This window comes from Leuresthes tenuis, unplaced genomic scaffold, assembly GCF_036924035.1.
Source record: "Leuresthes tenuis unplaced genomic scaffold, fLeuTen1.0.hap1 SCAF_6, whole genome shotgun sequence".
NCBI classification, from domain to species: domain Eukaryota; kingdom Metazoa; phylum Chordata; class Actinopteri; order Atheriniformes; family Atherinopsidae; genus Leuresthes; species Leuresthes tenuis.
In genome coordinates, this window is record NW_027325360.1 from 22,548,463 (window position 1) to 22,574,776 (window position 26,314).

General features: G+C 40.8%; 1 protein-coding gene across 3 annotated transcripts in view; it reads right to left on the minus strand.

The window, feature by feature from the left end:
* LOC140310094 (tetratricopeptide repeat protein 28-like) overlaps positions 1 to 26,314 on the minus strand; it is a 177,956-nt gene that overhangs the window by 49,916 nt on the left and 101,726 nt on the right. For all 3 annotated transcript variants that reach the window (XM_072388250.1, XM_072388249.1, XM_072388251.1), the window contains 3 exons: positions 20,376 to 20,523; positions 13,994 to 14,266; positions 11,380 to 11,510 (listed from right to left, as the gene is read on the minus strand). In XM_072388250.1, the coding sequence (XP_072244351.1) occupies positions 11,380 to 11,510; positions 13,994 to 14,266; positions 20,376 to 20,523 (552 nt within the window). The remainder of the gene's footprint in view (positions 1 to 11,379; positions 11,511 to 13,993; positions 14,267 to 20,375; positions 20,524 to 26,314) is intronic.

Here is a 26,314-nt window from a genome sequence, read left to right on the forward strand (position 1 = left end):
AAGGGAGAAAAGATGATGGCAGATGGGAGATCAAGGGTATGCTGGGCTTTATCGTGGGGTGTGGTGCTGATGAGACAGGAAGGGATGATCTGGAAATAATCGTTGTTTTTAAGGCATAATTTCAGGGAGATGCAAGGCCACCTGCCGGTGATGCCTCCAGCTGTGAGTACACACCACAGGACTCTGACTGACAGAGAGGGTAAATAGTTGCTAGCAGGGGCCCGGATTGTATCTCTCGCCTCTGGCAGAATGCGACTCAGAGTGGACGGGTGATTGGCTTTTGTTACAGCCCTTTAGCCACAAATTAAGTTGGCATCTCAATTGAGCAACCAGAGATGCACATTTCCTTAAAGTTGATTTGTGCTCTAACAATGCACACTGCATACACACACACTCACACAAAAAAACCCAACTCTAAACAAACACACATCTGTCTCTGCTAAATTATCATAAACCTTTTTAGGAAGGAAAAAAAGAGCAACACGTCTTAATGGAAAAGGATACATTGAATGAATTTCAGGGAAAAGGGGGTGTTTGGAGATTAAGGAGGCAGAGCTGGAAAAAGACAGAGAGGGAAATATGTTTACCAAACACTCTGCAGGGACTGAGTTGGAATTTGAAGGCCTGGTTTTTCTGGAATGCTTGTTGTGCTCAGGTCACGCAATGTAAGATGGGGGATTTGCCAGCGTAGGAGGAATACTTGGCTATGCCGAACTCCCCACTGATGACAAGCTGAAGCTAAAAGACAGTGGACCAGGTGGGGGGGACTTCTAAGCAAAAGCCATAGAGTATCAGCTGACTCAAAACAGACACATAAGCTCCAGTGGAATTCGACTTCCACCAGTCAACAGTAAGAATGATAAAAAAAACACCAATGTGGCTTCAAACAAAGTAGATTTTGCCTGCTTTAGACTGGCCACTTTGCACTGGAGGGATAGAGCAACCACAGATTACCTTTGCAGCGGCATTTAGTGCCCTTAACATCCTAAATGCTGTTTAGCAGTTTAGAAGATAAAAGAAAAAGGCAGAAAGGAAAGGGGCGGAAATGAAAAAGGAGGGGTGGGAAGGAGGAGAGGGTTAGAAGTACATCCTGGCCAACACTAACATCTATTACATGACTCATCCCACATCTGCAGCAGCAAATGATGTGGGTCTAAACTAAAGTGGACTGAGCCTAACACAAGTCATCTGAGCTGTATAGCCAATGCATACACAGCTATATACACTGGAGAATAAACTGGACAAAACTCTTTTCATGACACTTCCCTTATACTGCATCACTCATATATATCAAAACGGCTCTGACAGTCTTTTATACTTAAGGAACTAAACAAAGTCAACCCAGTTAAAATGACACACTGACCCAGACATAAAATCTTAATTACGCAGTGTCCACTGTTCTGTCTGAACAGCACAATGTTTTCATGTAAGAATGCAATAAATAAGTAGATTGCACACAGGAGACTCATCCTTACAAAACTCATCATCTCTGAGATTCCTGCACAGCCCGGATAACAACCACAAAGTGATTTTTCTCTTGTGCATCTCTTCCGAGCAGCAGGCATAGATGTGCAAACATCCAAACTGCACACACATACAAAGAAAGCAGTGAAAAGGTCCCTTTTGTCTGCTCAGCACTGATGAAAAGCTACCCACTGCGAACTTCAATCACATTCGAAAATGAGTTGGAGACATGCTGCAACCTCGACAGTGTCATTAAGCCTGTCAGTCAGTCCCGTGGAGAGTGGGGAAGGGGAAACCGCCAACGGCCTTCTTCAGTGCGGTGTGTAGCCATGAACTAGGCCCGAAGGAACCAAAAGCCCCTCCTGTGCTGGATCTATGTCTGACACGAGCATAATGAAGCTATATGATTATAGATTCTGCTTTGTATGTCCATAAACCCCCAAATGTCAAACATCCAGACAAAGAAATCATGCATATTCTAATGGTGTTCAGGGTACAGTGAATGATAACAAACATTATCATGTGAGAAATGATAGCTAAAATCTTATCATGTATGTTCCCACACATTAAAACCCATGCTGTGCACACACAACTGCACACACACAGTCGGAGACACACACAATACATAGAGCGAGATAAGCCTCCGCATGCTGTCAGAGGCTGGTGTGTGATTGGCCTCTGCGGAGCTACTGCTTCTCTCATCATTAACTCTTCAGAGGATCACACTGCTCTAATCACGCTAAGCCTCTCTGAATGGCGATGAAGTCAAAAACGTGCCCATGCACTTATTCAAAGATGCCCGACTCATTACACGCACACAGACGAACACATGACGGCAAACACACTCTTCATCACTACAACCACAAATAGGCACAAGCAGCTGTGTGCAGCCTGTAAAAGCAAGTCTGATTAAGCACAATATGAACCAATTACGGCTAATTTGCAGGAAATTTATACATTTAAGAGTCACGTCTGTATTCAAGCATGAGAACAATATGTTCTCCTCAGTTAGCAACATACTAGTTTTGCAACCAGATTTTATGATTTCTGGTTTCATATGCTAAATTTAATATGTCAACGTCTTTTCATTAACCAGCTAACCAAATTGCTCACTCAACTGAGCCACAATAATGTTCACTCATACCTGAGAGCTTTACTAGCAGCAGTGACTTCCATTCTGGATTTCTCTCTCTGAGTAGCGTTATCTTATCTGTGAGGCTGTTGGTCTTTTCTGAAGCCTGAGAGTTGCACTATTAACACTCATCACAGCTGGAGAAAAAAGACAAATAAAACTTGTAACAGAAAATATACATGATTTTGAGTTTGCTTATGATGGAGAAATTCCCATTGATGTTATATTTACTACAAAAAACAAAAAGTCTCTAAATAGCACTATTCTGCATTAGGTGGATGTGTGTGTGTGTGTGTGTGTGTGTGTGTGTGTGTGTGTGTGTGTGTGTGTGTGTGTGTGTGTGTGGAACCACAAGAGCATAGATCCAACCTTAGATGAACACACCTTGCCACAAGCAAAAGCCAATGGCTGCAAATAAATCTGCTGACAGCATCTGCAATAAAAACTAACTTTCAAAATGAGAGGGGCTACAATGAAGTGAACCAGAGCAGCGTTTACCTCTGGGTCTTCTACTAAATATTTTACAACCTTGATTTCACTTGGTCCCTTTCTATGTTTAAGACAGCACAATCAAGAGGTTTTCTTTTCTGAGGCTGATGTGCAGCCAGTCTGTCTTTGCTGTTATTTAGAGTCCAGGGTCAAGTATAAGGAGAACCCGTAGGCCGCCATCTCCACCTAAGATGGAGTACTTTCTTTTCACTAACTTGGGGCCTCCTATTTTCTCTCCATTTTATTGTGCTCTCTTAGGGCTTTGCACAAAGACACATTCCACCCCCTCATACAGACATAAGACTGCCATCCAAGAAAGACAGGGGAAGGTCTGGATACTGTGCCACAAGGACAAGAATGCTGACACTGCTCTAACACCAAACAAAAGCTACAGTGGAGAGAGACAAAGTGAGAAACAGAGCAAATCTCAGTGTATAGGAGTTGTTAGGAGGCTAGAGCTGAGCCAAACTGAGCAGCTATAATGCCCATTTTTGGCTTGATATCAGAAACTCTAACAAAAGGCCATATCTTCACTCTGCAAAAATGCATTCTCCTACATGCAAGTGTGTGCCGCAACTATATATAATGTTTGAGGCCGAGCTGACCTCTTACTCATGGGAGACCCATGTTCCCTTGTAGTACAGAAAACATTCTCCAAACACACATGGAACCTGTCCAAAACTCCACCGCACCATCTGAATATCACCTTATCTCTAAGGACAAGCTCATCTCTACTTTACAGATGGTTGAGCGGTGAGGGCTTATCTGGTTCCCATCTTCGGCTTCACTCTTTCAAGATCTGAGAAAAGCAAAGCTCAGAAGGGAGGGGGGTGTTTCTTCATAATGCAACCTGTTTCTGGGACAGTTGAAAGGAGAAAAGGAAAAATATATTGCATGAACGGGATGTACCTACATTAGCTCCTTTCTTGTTTTCGCTGAGGGGATACATTGGAGGGGTTATCAGGAAGCCAGACATCACATGTTCCCTCATATCATCAATGATAAAAAAAATGTCCACCACTCATCTATTCAACAATTTATGGATCTCTTTTGCATATTATTAAGTGGGAACTGATAGGAAATGAAATCCATGCTCCTCTATATGATATAATCAAAGAAAGCTAACACATTATTCACTAGCTGAGTAAACCTCAATACAGTGACTTACCCTCAGTGAAAATCAGGTTTTTACTTTTCCACATTTTGTCATTTTGGACATGTATGTAAATTACTACATACCTAATACGGTTATGACTCATTTGTATATTAAAACATTGAAAATGTAATTGAATTCATGACATACAATAAAACTTGCAATCCAAGAGTAAAGTGTGTTTATGCAAATAAACTGGCTGTTTCATTGTCTTATCCGTTAAAGGTTTAACACGTCTTACACAAGGTCTTACACAAACAAAACCTTTTCATTTCAATCTTAAGGTTTTCAGAGGCTTTGTTCCTGTTGTATTCATATCCTGGTCGTTATAATATTTTATTCTTAAGAAAACAGCAAAAGTTGATTTTTTCTGGCTGTTGACAGTATTCTCACATATATTGTACTGTTTGCTATGGAAATGTTTTTATAGAAAATTAGCCAAATCAGCACAGATTACCTGGCTTTTACATCATTTAGCATGAAATTTCAGAAACCTTGCAACACACACACACACAGACAACTTATTTCCTTATCATAAGCAATAAACTATGAAAGCTTCATGGTGATGCAGATTAGTCAAATTTCTTTAACCCTATTCACCTGTAGTGTTGCCTTAAGCGCAGAGTAGGGAGAATATAGTCAACAATGGCAATGAGACATTAGTAAATGTTGCTAGCTCTACAACATTTATCATTGTACGTTTTTTCAAATCCCCAGAGCACTTACATCATTTATCTTTTTGTATGTTGGTGGCTTTACCAGGCTACTGCCAACCCTGGCCGACTTGATTACCTGCAGACATTTGGCCATATGCATAAATCGATAATCATTTCCTCAGTTGTACAAAGTAATCAAGGCTAGTAATTGTTCCAGTAAGTTTGGCAGGGCCACTGCCCGAAGGATTCTGCTGGTCTACATCATTGGCTGTGCCTAACCTCTGACCTCAAGTCCTAATCATCAATTAACATGCAGTCTTTTCTGCATATTGACGTAAAGAAAATGGCATCAGCTCAGAATGCATATTAAGCGGGTTGAAAACAAACAACCTACAACAACAACAAAATCCTAAATTAAATGCCTGCTCCAGAGGACATCTTCTAAATGCAAATGCATACAAATGTGTTGATGCAAGCTACTATGCTGGACAAGGGCAGCTGTGTAGGGAGATTCTTTGGATTGGTAGCCTCTCCCTTGTCACAACAATGTCTTTTTACCACAGAGCTACTGACATAATTCATGAGCCAGAGGACTTGATGTGGTGTTGCTGCTCGGGACAGATGAAATCCCCTCAGTCCATTAATGTAGGTTTCTGTGTTGGTGTGTGCTGTACAAGTAACTGGAGCTACGGAGCCATTTCACACCGCTGGGCAAGAAATATGTCTTTCTGTGGCTAAATCAACCCAGTCCACCTCTCCCAAACCTTTGTCACTATACACAGTATTACACAGTTCATATAATTTTACACGCGCACACTCAATAAACACAAGCACACATTCCTACTCTGCCTCATCTCTTTCCTTTTTTCTTCCTTTTCCTTCCTTTCCCTCATAACGACCTCAAGTGGACCTCCCTCTCTCCTTCAGCTCCCACCTTTATCCAAGTACCTCTTTTTCCATTGCTCCTTCTCCTTCATTAAAATGGACTTCCTAAAGCCTCCATTCATCTTGCTGACAGCTCCGCTATCGATCGGGCTGGAGAAAGGGATGCAGTTCCAGAGCTTTAAATGGCTCTCTGGCCAACCTGGATGAAGGCCGAGCTGGACTAAGGCCGGAGGGGAGGAGGATTGCCATGTTTAACCAGGAGGTCTGCCACAGACGTCTGGACCCTGACGCATTTTTGGTCACCAGTGAATAACAATGAGATTTCCCCACTGGCACAATTTACATGAAAAAGACTCACCATCTCTGTAATGGGGATTATGCTGATATGATCAGATAATGAATTAATCACAAAGGCTTAAACAACACAGTATCTAGCCTCTCTGGACCACTTGCAAGCTCTCCAGAAAGTGAACACAACAGTGGGAGCACTCAAAATACTAGCGAGTGGAGGTGCAATGTGTCAGTTAGCTACAATGAAATCTTCTTTAATTGAAGCCTCACACCTAGCACCTTTAATCAGATATTTCATATCTAAAGAAGTTATGTTGGTGAATCCTGTTATAAACCCTCTTGCCATTTGACATCAAATCCTTCGGCCAAGATTAATGATCAAACATTTGATTTTTAATTATGATTAAAATTACTATGATGCACTCAGTGCCCTGTGGTGCAGTGGAAACCTCTCATGATTCTCTCTTCCCTCGGAAGATCATTATACAAGTGTGTGTTGGCTGTCATCCATAATCATACAGTGCATCATAGCACAGTATCAGAAAGCAAAGGAACCTCATGTGACCATGTCACAGCTTATTTGTTGTCTAATCTGTCCTACTGCATTGACATTGATTGAAGTAGCTAGGAAGAAAGAAGAAAGACAAGGTGTAATATTCAAAATAAATTATGCAACATTACAACAGGGCGCCACAGTGTTTAGATTAAGGTCTTGTTAAAGTAGCATTAGCAACAGGACTTGTGATGCTTATGCATTGATGCTTTACTCAGTAAATCAAGAAGTCTATACAGCAGTGTTCTTTATAGAGTCAATTTATAAAGCTAAGACCGTGACGGCAAATAATCCTTTTAAAGTGGTTTATGTGTGTTTTTTCTAAAGGCACCGCTCCCACAAAATGTGGTGACATGGTCTGTGATTCTATAAAATGGAGAAGGAATGAACACACCCTAAAATGGAGATAGAGAAGAGAAAGAAATTAGAAGAACAGAGGAAAAGGAGGTTGGAATAGAGGAGAGGAAAAGACGTAGAGGTGATGTGGAAGGGTGGAGGGAAGAAGAAATAGAGCATGGGGCACTGAGGAAGGAGAGAGGGAGGAGACAGCAGAGAGCAGTAGTCGATATAACGGCAGTCATTCATCTCTCTGACAGCCTTCCAAATGCTCCGCTGGGGGAGACACAAAGCTGCGTCACCTCCAATGCAGCAAATGCACAACACAAACACACACACGTCTGCATACGTACACATAACAGAGGAAATGCATGTTTATAAAGCAAGTACAAAAAGACAAGTGAGTGCACATACTGCAAACAGTGCAAGCGCAGTATGTAAAAAACAGCAGTAAAAAAAAAAATCAACCTGCATGAATAAAAAAATCTCTGTTTTCTCCTCTTTTACAATTATTCTTGTCAGAAAATGTGCCTCATATCTGTTTGCACATGTAAATCTTCCAAGAGAAACATGCACATGAATAGAACATGACACATTTGCATGACACCGGAGTATGGGAACACAGATGTGTGCTCTCATAATGCACAAACGGACAAAAAAACACATACACACAATCCTTGTTCCCCAGTTCTGGTCATGGCCCATTGGCTGATGCCTGCCGTCCATCTCCCATGATTCATGGCTAAGCGAGCTGCTGTAAAGCAGTTCTAAACCACTGGGCTGAGAAGAGAAGAGCCTGTGTGTCATTAAGCCACAGCAGGCTGGACATGGTGGTGGACTACAGCCGGCTCTGTGCCTCACTTTGGTACAACGGGAGGTGAAGAAGCAGGTACAGTTGTGTGTGGTGCAGCTGCTCATAGTGCGTTTGCTAGAATTGTAATACAAACAGCTGAGGACACTCTCACAATCTACCTTGGCTTATGAAGTGTGCACAGTTAGCAAGAGGCATGTTGCTTTTTATTTAGTTGGACACCTTTGTCCTCCTGCCCTCACCCAACAATTCAGCTATACTGGCCCCTTTAATCATCCCTAAATTCTGGTTCCCAATCAGCAAAGCAGAAGAGGCTAAAGAAAATAGACATGGGTGCCAAGCAACATTCACCCCCTTCCCCTGTCATTCTCTATTACCCTGGCCCCCAAGAAATGTGGCAGAGGCACACGTCCATACACTAATGACTCCTTAATGATCCCCTCCCCTGTTAGAGTGCTGACAAACACTGACAAACCCTGACCCTGACAAGAGGAACACCCACACTTAGCCCTCTACCTCACCCCTTATTCAGAGGCTCATCTCTCAGCTGTCAGCCTCATTACGCCAACTAGGGTCCAGCAAGATTCACACATCCCCAAACAAGCAGCAAGATAAACACCCATGACAAAATAATCAGAGTCACTTTTAGAGTCATGGGCAAAGTTGGACTAAATTCCTTGCAGCACACACAGGCAAAGGGAGCAAAGGTCTAGATAAACAAAGGCTGAGAGAGTGGTGTTAGCAGATGAAGAAAAACTGCAGAGCCTATGGAAAAGAAAAACATTGTTTGTATCCTTTTTACTTTTCCCTGATTGTGATTTCCATTTCTACTTGGGGTTGGGGGAGTCAGTGGTGGAGAATTTTTTAACATCACACAAGACATAATTACAGAGTGCACCCTTGCCAGTCCGCCTCAGATTCTCCTAAACACTCACACCCCAAATTAGGGGTTACCTTCTCCTATTTAAACCTACTATTTAAGGGGAAACGTCATAGACAGACAGGATGAAAAAGGGAGTACAGAGAGGAAAGACTTAGTGAAACAATTTTGTTTCACAATTACAGAGTCTAATGTAAATATGGTTACTGACAGGCTTTGGATAAAGCCAGGTGTGGAAACTGGGACAAAAAGCAAAAGTTGAGAAAAACACATAACTAGAAAGACTAGAAAGTAGGTTTATGTTCAAGCCACAGTACACATGACAGCTGAAATTCTGCAAAGGATATTTCCAAAAGTCAGCAAGCTAAAGAAAAACACTAACTTCACACTAGTCCATGACCTCACTGGTTTGGACCGCAGCTCCCTGTCCCAGTCGAGGATGACGGAGCACTCACTCTTTGAGCTTTTCCGCAGCTTGGCCTCCGTCTTTGTTTGGTATTTGTTTTTTCCCCTCAGTTCTCCATTTTTAAAGTGTCCTTGTTAGAGTAATAACTATCCATTAATGTCAAAGTGTCCGCTGGTCAGCTACAGAAAAGGGGCTGACTCTACTTTGCTGTATTGTGCCATAAAGAGCAACAACAGAGATTTTGCTTGTTATTATCATTTACACAGCTTTTTTTCTGATGACCAAAGAAACGGTTCTCCCTCTTGATTAATAGAGAATACCCATCTGGATTGTTTTTTTTCTCTCGCACTGCTCTTTCATCACAGAAAAACCACTGTAGTTTAAACTAATTGCTTTTGTGGTTACAAAAAGTTTCAAGTTACATCAATACTTGCAATTAGGTGTGGTATCATCTTTATCAGCAGACATCCTCAACAAGGTAAAAGAAATACTAAGTATCGTCTAAGCCAAAAATAAATCTTATTTTGATCTTTTTTTTCCCGTATGACCATCTGGCTCCTTGACCCCCTGGACTTGATCAACTTCTCTTTTATGATTCCACCATTTGTCCAGATGTCAGCAATTAACTTGATGAGTACAATCTTATTACAGTCCATACCGTATGCATAACAACCTCCATGAAGGCATAGACTAAATTTGCTTTTTAAGTGTGGGTATTGGGGGGTGGGGGTATTAGACTACCCATTGCAGTCTAATAACTGCAATGGACTACAATTAAAGCTTCAATTCACAAACGGCACAAATTCCTGAGAATCCCCTAGGACTTGAATCAATACTACTTCATCTATTTAAGTGTCCTCTCTGTCTTTTCAATGCTCATATACTGTAGGCAGCTCACTGGAAATCCAGTCAGAAACAACATCCTGTTCTCGGGCCCCTAGGAGGTGACCTCAGCTTCAGAAAGGCCAGATAAAAAAAGTTCACATCAGAAACGAAAACATCAGGCTGGCCATAATGAGCTACGCACCAGGCTCCAGTGTGTTCTGAGGGAGACCAGGTGGTGTGACACACATATGACTCTGATTAGGGGCCTTCAGATGAATGGGAAGAGAGGGGTAGGGTGGGTTGTTTGGAGCCAATCAAAACGTTTTGTATATGATGCAACCATTAGTGGTGTTGAATCGCCTGAATTAGACCCAGAAAAGTGGTCAATTTGCTATTTAAGTATGGGGTGTTGTTCAGTTATTGTTTCCCTTTAAGAAACAATATGTGAGAGGCATGTGGTCTTAGTAGCTGATATGTGGATACTCTGAGGTCTTCAATTTCCATCATGTGCAGAGGAACACATACAGGTGGATACACTTGTAGGGATGTATAAATAAACTCGCATACATATGTTTATAAGTTAAAACATTTAAACAGATATTTGTTCTGCTAACTGCTCCTACAGCCAGCTGGGAGCAGAGGAGCTCATACCAGACGTTAAAAACCTTCTTTGTGTCGTTTCACACACCTCCATCACTAACCTCATTAAATATTGGCGACTCTTAATCATACTTCTACTCTGTGGGAGTGAGAGATGTCAAGGGCATCTCTAGCCTCATTCTTCAACAGTTAGTTTCATCATGGTGCATTGTCCTGAATCTGACTGGACTGTTTAAACGTCTCCTGATATCAGAGCACACAAACAAGCAGGCCTGCCAGCCTGGTGGGGAGGATAAGGAATGGAGGGGAAACAGGGGCCATTCTTCTGCTTGTGTGACGGGAATTGTGTTGGAACAAGCACCTGTCAACCCGCAACAATGACCACAAAGGTCGAGCAGAGAGAGACAGAGAAAAAAGGCAAAAACAGTGAAAAAAAAAGGATCAAACTGTCCAACTCATTTCCCTCTCTAAACAACCAAATCTCTGAAAATTACAGTAAAAAAAACAGGTGTATGCCACAAAGCCCCAGACTTATTGATTCAAGATCCAGATAAGCATCTGCATAATATCTATATTAACAGTTTGCATTGATATTAAGATGAACCAGCTGCTAATGCCATCGTATATTGTTTCTTTTACTATATGACTTCTTTTTCCCTCCCATCACCTTTCTGAAACAGACAAAGAGGGGCAGTATATCTATGTCCTTCAGACTTCTCCTTCACATGCCCTCTAAATAGACCGAGCAGAGGAATTCCTGGGCACAGCACAATTCCACACCTGCCACATGATAAGAGATTCAGAGGGGAAAAAAAGTCTTTGCTACCTCAATTAATTTTCCTCTGCAGTGACGATTGGCCTGCTCTGCCTATTTCAAGACTGCTGTACTATTTCCTACCTCTCTGTCCTTTAACTTCATGGCCAGAACCAGCTGGTTACGGTGGTTGGTCAGCGCTTCACGGTAGTTCCCTTTGGAGAAGAATGCCGAGCCCAGATTCCCATGAGCACGGCATTCCCCAGTTTGGTCACCTGAAGAAAAGGGGAAAAAAAGATGAAAGGAGAAGTGAAAAGCTGAATTATATCTACAATGCAATCTGTAGGATTACAGTGTGAACCAAATGCTGTTTAAATCTAATCGTCCCCCTGCCACTGTTGAACAGTGATGTGATGAACCATATCTATGCCACTGACATGCCGCTGTGCCCTTAAAAGGGAACGTGGTCGTTCTAAGTTGTCCACAGTAGAGCAGTTTTTCTAACAGCTGGTGGTGTTGATCTCAATGCTCTCATGGGTGAGAGAGGAAGGCCCTATTATTTCTGCCTGACAGAGAGGCCTCCCAGACAGGGCTAAAGTAAAGCACAAGTCTCTGTGCTCCACCTGAGAACCACAGCTTCTTATCTCCAGCTGCTCTGCCCAGTCATGTGTCAAATGTGTGGTAGTGAGAAGGGTGGAGCCAGTCTGTACTGCTCTGGTTTCATTTTCTCTTTTTCACCCTTTAAATTTCTTTTCATGTTTTTTTTTTGTCTTTCTGTTCAATGATTATTCTTCCTCTTTAATACCAACAGAGAAACAGCATACCTCGAGAAAGTGAAAATAATCTGTTGTTGATCCAAGATTTGGGTGAATTCATTTGAATAAATCCTTAAATTGTGGTGCAAGATTGTTCAAATTGTAAAAGCACAATGAGACATACTCATAAAAACCATACCAAAATCAATCAAAATGCACAAGAACAAGAGTCTACAGCCAAGCTAGCAACTGTAGCATGCTAAAAAGCTTACAATGGTAATACTAACATGAGGATTTTTAAAAGCAATAATAGCTACATTTTATCGTCATTTAGAGCAACAACAGTATGCAATATTTTGTTGATCTGTTCTATATAAATCAATGAAATACTATAGTAGGCATATAGCACACATATTGTACGACATTAGCAGAAGGTAACCACAACTCTGTGTAATACCATGTAAATGTTAAATGACAAGCATTTTAATATATCTCAAAGAGTTCCATTTTGAATTAATGAAAGATGAAATACTATTATTTCCAGTTAGCCTAACTGGATTTACATGTTTATATAGGAACTTGTGAATACCAGAAATCATTCCTGGGTCTACGGTAAGGAACTATCTAAGGAAATTATTCGAAAAAGGAAAGAAAAACAAAACATAAGACCTTCATCATGACAGAAAATTATATCAGAAGACCCTTGACCAACAAGAAATCAGTGGAAAGACAGCTGCTGCAGCAGTAATCAGATGGTATAAACAAGACTTACTATCATCAATCAGAGTGGAAGTGTCCGTCCTTCTAAAATAACACCACAGACAGTGTGCTTACTTGCACAATCTAGCTCAGTAAAACAGATGGACAAGTGATTCAGACTTAGCAGGCAGGTTGTCAATGGAAATAAAAGTTTCTGTGGCAACTCAGTGTGAAGAGCACTTTTCTTATTTTTTACCATAAACTGTAGATTGAATTCAGATAAAAAGCATTAGAGACCTGGCGAATATTACAAAAACAATCTTTGGTTGCTTGAAATTAAGAAATTTATTCTACGATGTTCTCCGGCTTGTTGAGCATGAATTGTACCAAGAACACTACAGTCAATGCACAGTCTCTAGCACAGAGGTGAGAGTGTGATAATATGTGGCTGTGAGAATGCCAAACTTCTGGGACTCTCACAGATGGCACGCGGAATGCCTTTGAATGCATCAAAATCCTGGCTGACAAGATGACTCAGTCTTTAGAAGCTTGGCACTCTGGGAAATTCACAGCATGACAGCACAGTGCTAAAATCAAACAGGAGTTTCTAAAGCTAAAAGTTAAAACTCTGACTTTGCCAAGTATGTTGCCTGACTTGAAACAGAACACCTTTGGGGTATGTTGAAAAGAAACGTATAGCAACATAACACATCCATCAAAAAGCAGCTGAAGAAAAGAAGTTGTCTCAGAAGAATGACAGAGCAGCTCTTCAGAGATGCATCACTGGCGTCCTCCATGTTGATGAGGAATGACTCAGTTAAAAAAAAAAGATGATCATAAGAGAAATGCTGAGACTTAAATCTTAGTGATGAAATTACTTTTAGTTCATATTAAGGAGCTTTTTTTATATACTAAATCTAAACTGTAATACTATTCTGTTTAATTGACAGTAATGGAATTACTTTAAGGTTTCAACATTTTTAATCAGTTGAAATTTAAGTAATACTGCAGAGGAGTATATTCACTTGTGTTTTATAGCCTGCTGTATTTCAATCTGGACCCAAGAGTTGACAGAAATTGTCATTATCAAATACTTGGACTAACAGCTGTCTAAATATTGTTTCTAAGTTGTTTGTTGTTCAGATAATTTACCACACAAAAATATCACAGATATGCTTGTGAGGATTTGATATTACTATATTATAACACTGACAAGTTAATAATTAATAGAAGTAATCAACAATTTAACTACATGAGCCCTACTCTAAAGCACTACTTCCTCCTCCTCAATCCAGCTGTCATACCTAAGGTCTTGGCCACCTCCAAGTCTTGCTGCATGTATCCGGTACTCTTCTCTGTGTTGCCCAGGGACCAGTGGGCGCTGCTGAGGGCCGAGAAGACAGAGCCACGTAGCTTGAGGCTGCATGTGCCGATCTTCAAAGCAGCTTCGAGTACCACAACGGAGGCTGTGTGGTGGCCTGCTGTCAGCAGCTCTTGGCCAATTACAGACACCACCACAAATGGACTTTTGTCCAACTTCATCTTTTGCAACTGTTGATAGGTGGGCTCCAAAGAATCTGTTCAGGAAAGACATCAATGAGACAGATTAGAAACAGACTATAAAATATGCAAGAATATAACTTTGTGCTGACATGCTGACTGACAACCACATATCACACTGAATGCTGTAAATGTGTTACATGTTTACTAACTCTGACAAAGGTGGCTGCTGTCTGCATTCATATTCTACTTTCTTTCAATAATGGCTGTGTTTTGCCTGCCTCGATAAGCACAGCCTGTAGTGAGAATGAGTGACAGCTTTCAATGACAATTTAACAACAACTCAACATACAGCTGAGTCATTTTTCTATTCTTCCACTATGACTGGGGTAATCTCAGGCAATTTCCAACAGTGCTGCATAGAAATGGCAAAGCTTTAGACCAGTGTGGGAAACTATGTTTACAGACTACAGAATGAGATCGTGGCATATTTCTACGTTTTCTTTCAACTGATATAAGTGAGAAAACGACAAGAGGGTCTTAAGATGGAGCTCAATAAGTGATGGGGAAACTAATGCAGCTCATGCACAACAGTAGATGCAGCGGGGAAATGCAGAGCAAAAGAGACACACAAGGTGACCTCTGAAGAAGCTGAAAATGCACACCATGACATAAATCAATGGTCGGCCACATGGGATTGGGGATCCACAGCCTTTCAAGATTATAAAGCCCTCTGGCAGACACCAACATCGAACCTCAAGAAGAGGAAGCAGGGGAGACTTGACCTAGTGTATGTATGCCTTTGTGTCTATTGACTGATTAGTGTTCCTCTGTGTATATATTTGATTTCATGTATAGGTGCATATCTGGGGATAGCAAATCCACATGGCCTTGGGTGTGCAAATATTTCAAGAGCTGCTGCTAATTAGGTCAAAGCATTAAACAGAAGAGTATATAAAGCTGATGTGTGTGCACAAAATGGTCTGTGAGGCCATGTATGTAGCTCATATTTCATTATAAGGCCTAACCCTTAATGAACTGTTTAGAATTTGTTTCGAGAAACATTTGGGCACAACAATATCTGAACAAACTCAGTAGTTCTTAGAAACCCACACCAAGACACACACATGCACACACACACACACACACACATACACACACAAGTTACATCCCCAAACAAGCACACAAAAGTATAACTGATGATGTTCTTTCAAGAGCATCACTGCTGTTCCAGCACTTGACAGGATGTTGTGCTTATGGAGACAGTGCGTGCATATAATATCCATTCATAGCTTGTAATTGCCTTCAGAGTGACACTGAGAGCAGAGTCATAAATCAAACACAGAGAATGCTCTCTTAAAAGGTGTCATGGCTGCTGCATTCATAAACAGATAGTTATGACAACACCGGAGTGTGTTGTTTCACACTCATACATAGACATGCAAACAAATGCTGAAGCTAGCTTTTCCTGATTGAGCCTTGAGATAGCTATGTGAGACTTAGCGCCTCAACCTCATTGACTTGCACACAAGTAACAACAGAAAGTAATTCTGCCTCTTACTTTCTCTCCTTAATGAATTTACAAAAAATATTTTCAATGTTGCCTTTGCAGTCGGTGACACACCTTGCTGTGGTGACAGCAAAGAAGCAAGCAGAAAAACATACGGCACTTTCTGTGACGTGTATTCTGCCTCACATATTATTAAAGACCAAAATCATACATTACCCCTCCTGTATAAGAGAGAGTGTTAGTGGAACTGGTTAAGCTGCAGTTGCAAGTAAAATAACTTTCTATATTTCTGCATAAATTTGACCTAAAAGATCATCAGTATTTTACACAAGTCCTTAAAGTAGAGAAAGGTCGCCTAATAAAACAAATTTTATAAATATATATATATATAATGAAATATATTTGATTATCAGTGTTTTACCAGATTATACAGTGTTCAATGCATTTGAATGGTTAAAGTATGTCAACTTCTGCTGTTATGAATCTGTTATGGTTTGATTAGTATGACAACTTGTGTGCAATGTATCATCTTGGTGCATGATCCAGTTCTCTTTGGTTCAATTTACTGGAATAATTCAGCATTAAATGTTAATCCATCAATTATGGCAGTATTTCAGGGAAATAAATCATGCATTTCTGCTTGTTTCATAGGGGTTACATTTTACAGTACAAAAAAGCTCTCCCACACCTCGCACATCCTTGTAGAAAATTGTTAGAAAACAAGGGTTTCAATAAATCCAACTGAAGCTCCTTTTACTGCTCTGCATTTATGGTTTGTAGCCAGCCCTGTACCCTGACAAAGCAGCAAGAAACATGTTTTCTGACACAGTAGTCAGAACAAAACAAAACAAAAAAAATTCATGTCAGCACCATGAAGCATTGTTGTTTGAGATAAGCAAATCAATTCCTCGTAAAATTACTATCAAAGCACCGTCGCCTCACAGCAAGAGGGTTCCAGGTTCAACTCCCTGCTGGGGTCTTTCTGTGTGGAGTTCGCATGTTCTCCCAGTGTATGCATGGGTTCTCTCTGGGTACTCCGACTTCCTCCCACCGTCCAAAAACATACATGTTAGGTTAATTGGTGACTCTAAAATTGTCCCTAGGAGTGAGTGTGAGCGTGTGTGTGGTTGTTTGTCTCGTTTGTCTCTGTGTGGCCCTGTGATGGCTGACTGGTGACCTGTCCAGGGTGTACCCCGCCTCTCGCCCGATGACCACTGGGATAGGCTACAGCCCCCCCCCCCCCCCCCCCCCGCGACCCGACCAACGGATTAAGCGGGTATAGAAAATGGATGGAATTACAATCAAATTCTGTATACGTGAACTTAATGTTTTCCTTCAATGGTTACACTTGGAGACTGCCTGTGAGATTCCATACCAATTCTACTGGATATTACTTTAGAGATAAAGCTTTAGTAAACATCAAGAAATCCCACTCTAGAAAAAGGTCCCTGTGTAGATTGCTGTGTGCTGTGATAATTCATTTACTAGCTAGCTAACTGCTCTGCATTTATCATGGACACATTAATTCCTTGGATGCCAGAATTAGCAGAAGTCTGGCAGCATAATTAAATTGCAGAGGAATTTTGAAATGAAGAAGAATTAGATCAATTTTGTAAAGAACAAACCTGAAACACAGCACTGTAGATGTTGGAACAGGCTACAACCAGTTACCGTGCTCATGGGGATAGATTTTGCCCAGAGCCACAGTTTCACAAACATCCAGCAGAGAAAGCTGGGATTAACCGATACACCCCAGCCATAGTTTAACACAACAACCTTGAAACTCTTCTTCCCTTGTTAGCATGCTCACATAATGCAAAGATTTTAACTGTATTGTTGCCCAGACACGTCCTCCAAAATGGTGAACACTGCACAGTTGAAAGAACTTAGTCCACAGCTGGAAGCTGATCAAATAATTTCATATCTGCAGCATGCGTTTGTGATTTCAGATCGAAGTAGTTTGGTTCAACAAACTCTGCTCTGCTTGCACTGTTAGTGGGATTTATTTAAGATGATCTGAGATCTGCCAGTCCGTTTCCTCAGCAGACATACTTCTACCATTTCAGAGCAGAAAATACTGGCCTTTTAAAACTTAATATCTAACCCCTATATAGATATGGGAATTTTTAGTTTTAGTAATTGATGTTTGTTATGTTTTTCTGTAATGTGACAAACTCAGAACACATATCAATTTTCAATCAACTGCAGCATCCATGTCCTTCGTAGTGAAGGTAAAATTCACCCAGTATGTGTATTTTCCCAACACTTTCAGCAGAAGCAGTTCCCTGATGGTTTCATCTTTCTATTGGATTTGCTGGAATTTATGTAAAAATCATGTTATAAAACTGCCACTGTGGTGCCTGCAGTGTTTAAAAATTAAAGGCACTTTGCGTTGAGGTATCTCAGTAGGACAGATGCTAATGAGCACAGTGTCCAGATTCTGTCGTTCATTAGCAAGTGATCCAGGATTGGTCAACAGCTGCCATGGCATGAAACAATCTTTTCAAGAGAAAACTCCTTCCTGTAGTTAGCAAATGTATAAAACAAATGATTAACAGCTGATGGATCCTCTAGACTCACTTGTCCAAGCTGAACAACCAACAGTAAGAATGTCACTTATTTGCCTTGAATATATAGAGGCTGATTTCCCATAGACTGTTCAATGATAGAATGGACAATGCAGACATTGATAGAAAACCTTTTGCCAAGATAATTGGAAGGTGCAGATGGGAAAAGACATAAGTAGAACAAAAACATGGAGGTGAGACTGTATGAGTCTGCCCTTTTGTGACAATCCTTTGCTGAAACTAGAGATGTGATATAGACTCAAGATACAACATCATGAGAGGTAAGAAAAAAAGAACTAAACATATAATATTAAATGATTTGTGAAAACACTTGTTAAATAAATCAATTCAATATCCAGAGATACACCATCATATTATTTGGGGGTTCAATATTTGTCTTCCTCTATTCAGATTAATTTATTTTATTATTTTGGTATAAATGTCATCAACTGGATCTCTTTAGCCAGGGGCATAGAATAAACCCAAGGTGCTTTGAGAGGATTGAAAGCATCACTGTGTGTTGAGATGTCTGTGGAAAGATAAATCACCAAGATAACTGTGCACTGCAATCACAACTAGATACAATCAGATGTTTCTTGGAAACATGGAAACAACTATGAGTTTACTGCATACACACATGGGTAAGAATGCAGCATTTATAGAGCATATATAGTATAAGAGATCAAAGTGCAATTAGAAGCTAATTAGAAAGTTTTTGTGTGTAAGCACGCAAATACATAACCGAACTTAATTGAACCAACAAACCTTACATTTGGTGTAAAGCTAAATAATTTCATCAAGGTGTTACGATACTTTTTTTTTGTCACTGATTAATTCCAGTTGAAGAGGTAATCAACAGACTGAATTCTGAGATGAGTGTGCCACCTTGAAGGAGAAAAGCAGTGCTTGCCTACGTTTCACTTATCAGGGGACTTTTGGTGCGTAATGCTGATTATACTCCCTGTTTGCTGGCGTAACATTGATTATCGCCCCCATGTGCCAAGAGCCCCTCTGAGAGGATCATTGTTCTTAATCCTTTGACCTAGCTACCTCTCTTCAACACACCTTGGATTAGGTCCTCTGGTGGTTGCCTGGCACTCTGGGAAATAGGGTAAACAATTAAGAGATTAAGTGGCTTGGACTCAATGTTGGCCATCCCCTACAGAGAAGACCCATTCTGGTCCACAATGCACAGGTCTGGGCTCACACCCAAAACCTTTTCTTGTTTTGGTTCCAATGGCAGGCTTACAGGCTCACGGTGGCTAAGATGGGTCCTCCAATGTTTACCCACTGTGCTTTTTTTTTTTTTCTTAGCATCCGCATGCAGATATTCAGCGCAGCCCTGTCTTAAATCAATGAAAAACTAATTCCTCACAGAACAAAGCACAATAGCCACTGATCTCATTGCACAGCTCAGTATTTTTTTGGATCATAAAACAAGATCACATTTATTCTGAGACACAGTTTTAGCACATTCCAGCAAAAGATGATGACAATGCGAGACTGCAGGATGACTCAGACTATGTCAGCAGTTTCTGCCATCCAGATCTGAAGAATAATAAATCTTATGCATTGGTCATCAGAGGTACTGTTTGGTTGTTGCATATTATATGAGATAATGCATAAAAAATACATTTTAGTGACAATTTTCGCTGAACGCACGCACTACCTATAAATCTACTCAGCTTTAGGAAAAAGGCTTACACAGGTGCAGACACACACAATGGCATTAGTGTTGGATGCTCATTAAGATAACAAGCTATCTGTGTGTGTGATCAGCCTGACTGACAATAAGATATGCTGAAGCTGCGGGCGTCGTGCCTTAGAGTCCAGGGGTAAGTACTTGACACCAACAGTCAGTTACAAAGAAAGAAAGATAGACAGATAGAGAGACAGCCTGTCTGCAGAATGGGTTAAAAAAACTGACAGCTAAAGTCACCCCAACAAGCTTATTGACTGACAAGAGTGAGGATTAGCAGTGAGACAGGCTTTCAGGCTGCTGTAGGACAAAACGTGAAGATGGGATAGATCTCAGGCAGAGACATACACATGGAAACCTGTGGAAACACACATATATAGTGCCCTGTGTTGAACTAACACATTTCTCACCTCTTAATGGTGACTTCATGGCCGCTTCTACCATGCCAACAAGTAGCTGTAGGCTCTTCGGGTCTTGGGCCAGCCCAGAGGCAAAGGCGGCCAGTGCGTCGGCATGGCGACCAAGGTACTGAAGGGCAACACCCTGTCGGAAGTATGCCTGTAGGGAGACAGAGGGAATAGACAGAGTAATCAGGACTCCGGTCGTTTGCCACAGCATGGGACTTTATTCAAACACATTACCAGACACACTCATTTCACGCTATTTGCATTTTTTCCACATGAGCAGTTTCCTGAACATGGCACCTCTCTGCTTTGTATTCCCATTATAGAGTGATCACTGGGTTTTTTTGTACTTGTTAATTGGATTATAAGTTTTACATAAATGCACATGTAACACTCTGGATGGCTGCCTTCTCAGGAGCAATTGCTGTTTTTCTGCTTGATATTTTTTGTCTCTTTGCTTTGGGAATAAACTGCACAAGTAGAGCACTGGGATTTCAATTTGGCTGTGTTAGAAAAGTAAACAGAAAGAAAAAGAAAAAGACAGAGGTTTTATACTTATGTCTGATTGTAGCTCAAAGAAGAACACCCATATACATCTCAGACTATGCATTTCCCTTTGACAGGACACAAGTTGTAAAACACTAACACAACCGGCCAGAGATGCATAATCTTTTGTCAGATCAATGCACGTGTCATGTTTTTGAAACATGAATAACTTTTCAAGCACACAAATAATAAATAGATTTGTCATTCAATCATTTATTCACAAAGCTGAAAAATTCACATTCTTGAACAATAATTTAGTGCCACTGAGACATAAACTGCAAGCATCTTGTGATATATTGTATCTTTCTGTGAAAAACTTAAATGTTTTGGAACAATCTGCTGATCCAAACCTAAAACAGACGCTGTCTATGGAATCCAAACCCCAGCAATAAGTGTGTTTTTGTTTTTTCCAACATGTCTACTTGGACTCACTAGAGAAAGAAAAACTATAATATCATCCAGACATGTGACTCAGTATGTTTGTGTCTGAGGCCTGATCAGAGACTAATCCAAGTGAGTTGTTAAGCCTGACGCTGGTCCAGTCTAGCAACAAAAACTAAGAGAAACCGAGCTAGATTCAGCTCATTATTCTTGATCCAAACCACTAAATCCTCCAAAGAGAAAGCAAACTATCTCTCAGAATAGCCGTATGTGGGCTTGTGTATCAGAAACACACAATTACTGTGGTAAAGCATGGGGAACATGTGCAATAAGCTTTGTGTGAGGCAAAGAAACTGTCATGTTTAGCGGCATATCCTGTCCTTCACTGCTGTTTTCATCTGTGTAGGGGATAAGCGGGGAGGGGGCAGTGGTCCAGGCTGTCTTCCGACCAACTCCTCAGTGAGTAGGCAGTCATTCCACTCACAGCCTCCAAAAGTGACATGAAGGCTAATTTGCCATTAGTATCTAAGAGGCCTTTTCATTAGTCTTCCCAAGCCTCTCTGTTAGCACCAATAGGAAGTGAGAAAGGCAGGGAGGATTAGAGAAAATGAGACATGACATTGAATTTATAGAGACCAGTAATTAATTTTGCTTCCATCTGAGCACCCCACTGACTACCAATCTCTTTCCAGAGAAAGAGATTGCTACCCCCCCCCCAAAAAAAGTTTCACCTCTCTTCACTTGCAACACAACTCCATTGCAAATGACGAAGACAGAGATTAAATTCAAAGCATTAACCTTTGTTCTAACACTGTTATTATATGACGGGCAGGGTACCCGCTCAATATTAATTGCATCTTGTAGCAATGGAGTTTGGGCAACATGCACTGGTTACAACTGAGAGGCCCACGAACGTTTTGCCCAAGGGAACAAAAGACATTTAAAAGCACTTCTCTGTTTGATTAGATTTAGTCCACAATATGACCGCTCTCTCTTTTATTCCCTCAAGCACCATGCCCTGACTGAGATGACGAGGGAAAGGAGAAAAAAGCATAGAAGAAATAAGGTTTGCTTCAAACAAAATCATAATCATAATCATTTAATTGTAGCCTATCCTGTCCCACATAAAGTTGAGGACTGGGCAGAGAATGCATTAGAATGCTGCACGCTCAAGCACAAGAATAAATGCATAAATGAGAGTGGCTTGGTAAAAATGACAGAATCAATGTAGCGTAGAGCCTTTTTCTTCCATTAATCTCTCACTGCCTTCAAATTACATCATGTGGGTGCACAAAGATATATGCACAGAATAACCTCAGCCTTTGCATAATCCAACAAGTAATTTCAGTAGGTGCTGCTTCTAAAAGGGAGGGTTCAATTGAATTCACTTTACAGTATCTGATATTAATTAAACATAATGGTAACAGCAATACTGCAGAGGCACAAGATAAACTGAAACTGACACAATCAAGTGAAATCCTCAATAGTATAAGGCAGCATACAGTAATGGTTAAAGTTACAGCGATTACACCAACAGGTTGGCTGTGCTGCTGGCATGAAACATTTACAGTGAGAAAAGACCAAGAATTTACCCCTACACATTTCTTTAATTCATGCTTAACAGGATCTTTTCTAAAAACACCGCAGTATCTGCTTAGAGCTGCTGGTACAGTGATTAGCACAGCCTCTAGCTCTTAGCCAGATAGAGAGACAAATTGAGCTAAAGACATCGAAATCAGTACTGTAGAGGAGAAAGAGAGCGCAGGAGCACTCCACAGAATTATACCTCAAAAAGCAAAGTTTTCCCTCCTGAAATGTGACGAACTTGTTCACTATCTCGTATGACATGACACCACAAACCAAGACCCCCTAATGATGTGTTTTGCCTGGAATTCAATCCGGTGTAAATTATTGAACCTTTCTGCATCTTTGCCTCCTATATTTTATGCAGCAATGTGCTGATACCACAGAAGAGTGGATAGAACGGGAAGTTTTGTCGTTCTAACCCCTGGGTAAATTCAGAGAGTATAAAATGCATGTACATCTGCACATGTGTGTTAATGTGTGTGTTTGAACACAGAGGGAGGTAGGCTTCAAAATACTTAAAAATTAGAGAGAGGATAAAAGCTTTTCTTCTTTCTCCAACATTTTAATATTTCATGACTGCTTGTTTGATGTAGTTTTAAATATTCATGTTTTTATGCTTAGGAGGAAGAGAGGAAATGATGCAAAAAAAATCTCCTTAATACACTGCATTTCACACAGTGGGGAAACAACACTGTCCCATATATACATAAATAAGCTCATTCACACTGTCATTTGTGCCATCTTTTGCTCTAACAAGGCACTTTCAATGAAACATGGACAATTTTCTTTCAGTGACAGCTCTGTCTTCACAATAAGGCTCACAGTCAGAGCAGCTGAACAGAAAGTTGACAAGATTAAGACTGAGTTTGGTGCAACACCAGCTGTTAGAGGCTCTTTTTCTATTAGCAGATTAATGTCGAAGCATATGTCCTTGCCCCTTCTTAGGCTCCTCTTCAGTACACTATAACCCCAGGGGTGTCCTCAGCCCGAGGGAACACGTCTGTGTTTGCACTTGTTTACCCTTGTTCTAGATGTAGGCCTAACAGGCTTAAAGGAGAGAATTCAATATTTTGACTCTGACACCAAAAGGCTGTGAACAATGAGCAACACGGGTATGATTTGGCATATAGAAATTAAGATTTACTGTATGTAGGAACTGATCAAAGTTAGTGTGCAAACTTTCTCATCCAGCCTCTTGGTATAGGATGAATACATACAAAGAATAAACTCTCCCACGGATAAGAAACACCTTACTCAGTCAATGGTATGTTTCCAAGAGTTTAAATATTTGTTCACTTTTCTGGGTTGCACTATACACAAAGATACATATGTATGAATACATTTGTTCAGCCAATTCTTGATCTTTTATTTTCAGCAAGAAATTGCCAAGCTGATTTGTGATTGCTTTGTATCAAGGACAATGGGCCTGGAAACACACCCATGTTTTCAGCTGCTTTACAAACAGCTGAAATATTTTTCTGACATGTATTCAGCTGTAAAAGCTCAACCATTGAGGTGTCTCTAAACAGAAGACAGAGCTCCTTGCACACAATCCAGGCAGCCCATCACTTAAGCAATAGCTCCAGCTGTGCTCCAGTAGCTCAAGGCTTTGCAGTGCTTGCTGTGCTCTGATCGGTGATCACAAATAATAGAGATGCACTCAAATGTGGAAATCAATGGAAGCCATGTAAGTGCCGTTAAGACAGTGCCACACCCTTCACTGCTGTAGTGTGTTTAGGATACGCCTGCTCCAGAAGGTTTCTGATCACCCACAGGGCAAGTGGTGCCAAAACACTGATTGTGAACAGAGACCCCACTGGCAAGAAGACAGAACCAAAATCAGGGCATCAAACAGGGACAGCAGGCTGCAAATACACTGCACGCACACACCAATACAAACCAAGGAAAAATACATCAATATCTCCTCTAGAAAACCAGCCATCTGTCTCCAACAAACACTTATTACGTGGAATAAGCTTTCCACTTAGGACATGGTGCTAGGATTATATCAACACTAATAGTGTCACAAGAAAAAATGCTGCTTTTCTTCTCTCTGATTCCTTGCTCTTTAACAGTAGGTGTCATTGCCTGAGCCTCCATTATGCCCCAGAAATGTCACATGTAGACCATGGTTTTAGACATGCACCTACGCCATTCCTTGCACAACTCTGCTACCGCATTTTCAAGGTGACAAAGATGATTCACAGGGTACACAAAATGTCAGCTGCTTAATTTAATATCCAGGGATAACTGTCGGTCATGACAAATTACCTGGGAGAACCGCTGAAAAAACTGAAATGAAAAGATTACCATTTTGGGCCTACTGCCCTACAATTGACAGGCTGCAAGCCACAGAAGAAGCAGAATGGAGACTCCACTTAATTAAACCTACTTAAAAGCTAAATTTTGTACCATTTCTACACAACCCCCTGCAGGTATAGATCTTTATCCCTCGGGACTGAAGAGGTCTAAGGTCTATCCTTGCCAAGGGGTAGTGGGGGCATTACATTTGTCGCCTTGGGTCAGACATAAACCTCTGGCCTCAGGGTCACATGGATAGAATCATGATACAGCTGCTTGTCTATTACCATCTCCCCAATCTAATAAGACTGAATCCTTAACCAGCAAACAGCCCTGACCTGCATCGATCAATCTGTGTGTGTTTGTTGCGACTAAAAAAGTAGTGACAGACTAATTTTTCCTCACATTGAGTGAACTATTTCTTTATCAATCTGACTAATCAATAAAAAAATGTGACCTCAAGGGCTTGTGTGGAAAGATAACTCTTTAACTCTAAAGATAATAGTAATTTCTTTGTTGGTAGCCGAAGCCATAACAAAGGTACATGTTAGGCAGTTGTGCTAGTCAAGTTGAGGCACCTTACAATCAGCATGTAGGTAGACACAGTAAAATATTTATGATCCATTGATGTATTCCTCCCAAAGGGCGTTGTAGACTCTAGTGATTGCTGTTCCATCCAAAGCCCTTAATTAGCCCATTAGATTAGATGGCAATAATTGAAGCAAATTAAACTGATCATTCTTTGTGGAACTGGCAATTAAAGGGTAAATGTAACATTATTCAGTGAGTGGTGACAGTAAAATTCAGGTAAATTCTGTTTGCCTGGAAGAGTTTTCAGCGTGAGAGTATCTTGCTACTGCAAAGAATCGATTAGCCGGCTCACATCAAACTGGCATGCAGCGCAGGTCTTTAGATCAGAAAAGGTCATAGTCAGGTATGTGGAATCGATGCTGACCACTCTGTATTCACTGTGTCTCACATTATCTGACTGAGGGATAGTTTAATGTTTTCTAAAAAAAACAATTATCAAAAGACAAAGAGAAGCTTCAATAGAGAAGGTCAAGCCTTGTGGTGCACATCTATTGTGACAGTCAAAGTGAAACAGAAGGGAAAGAACTAATATTGTTCAT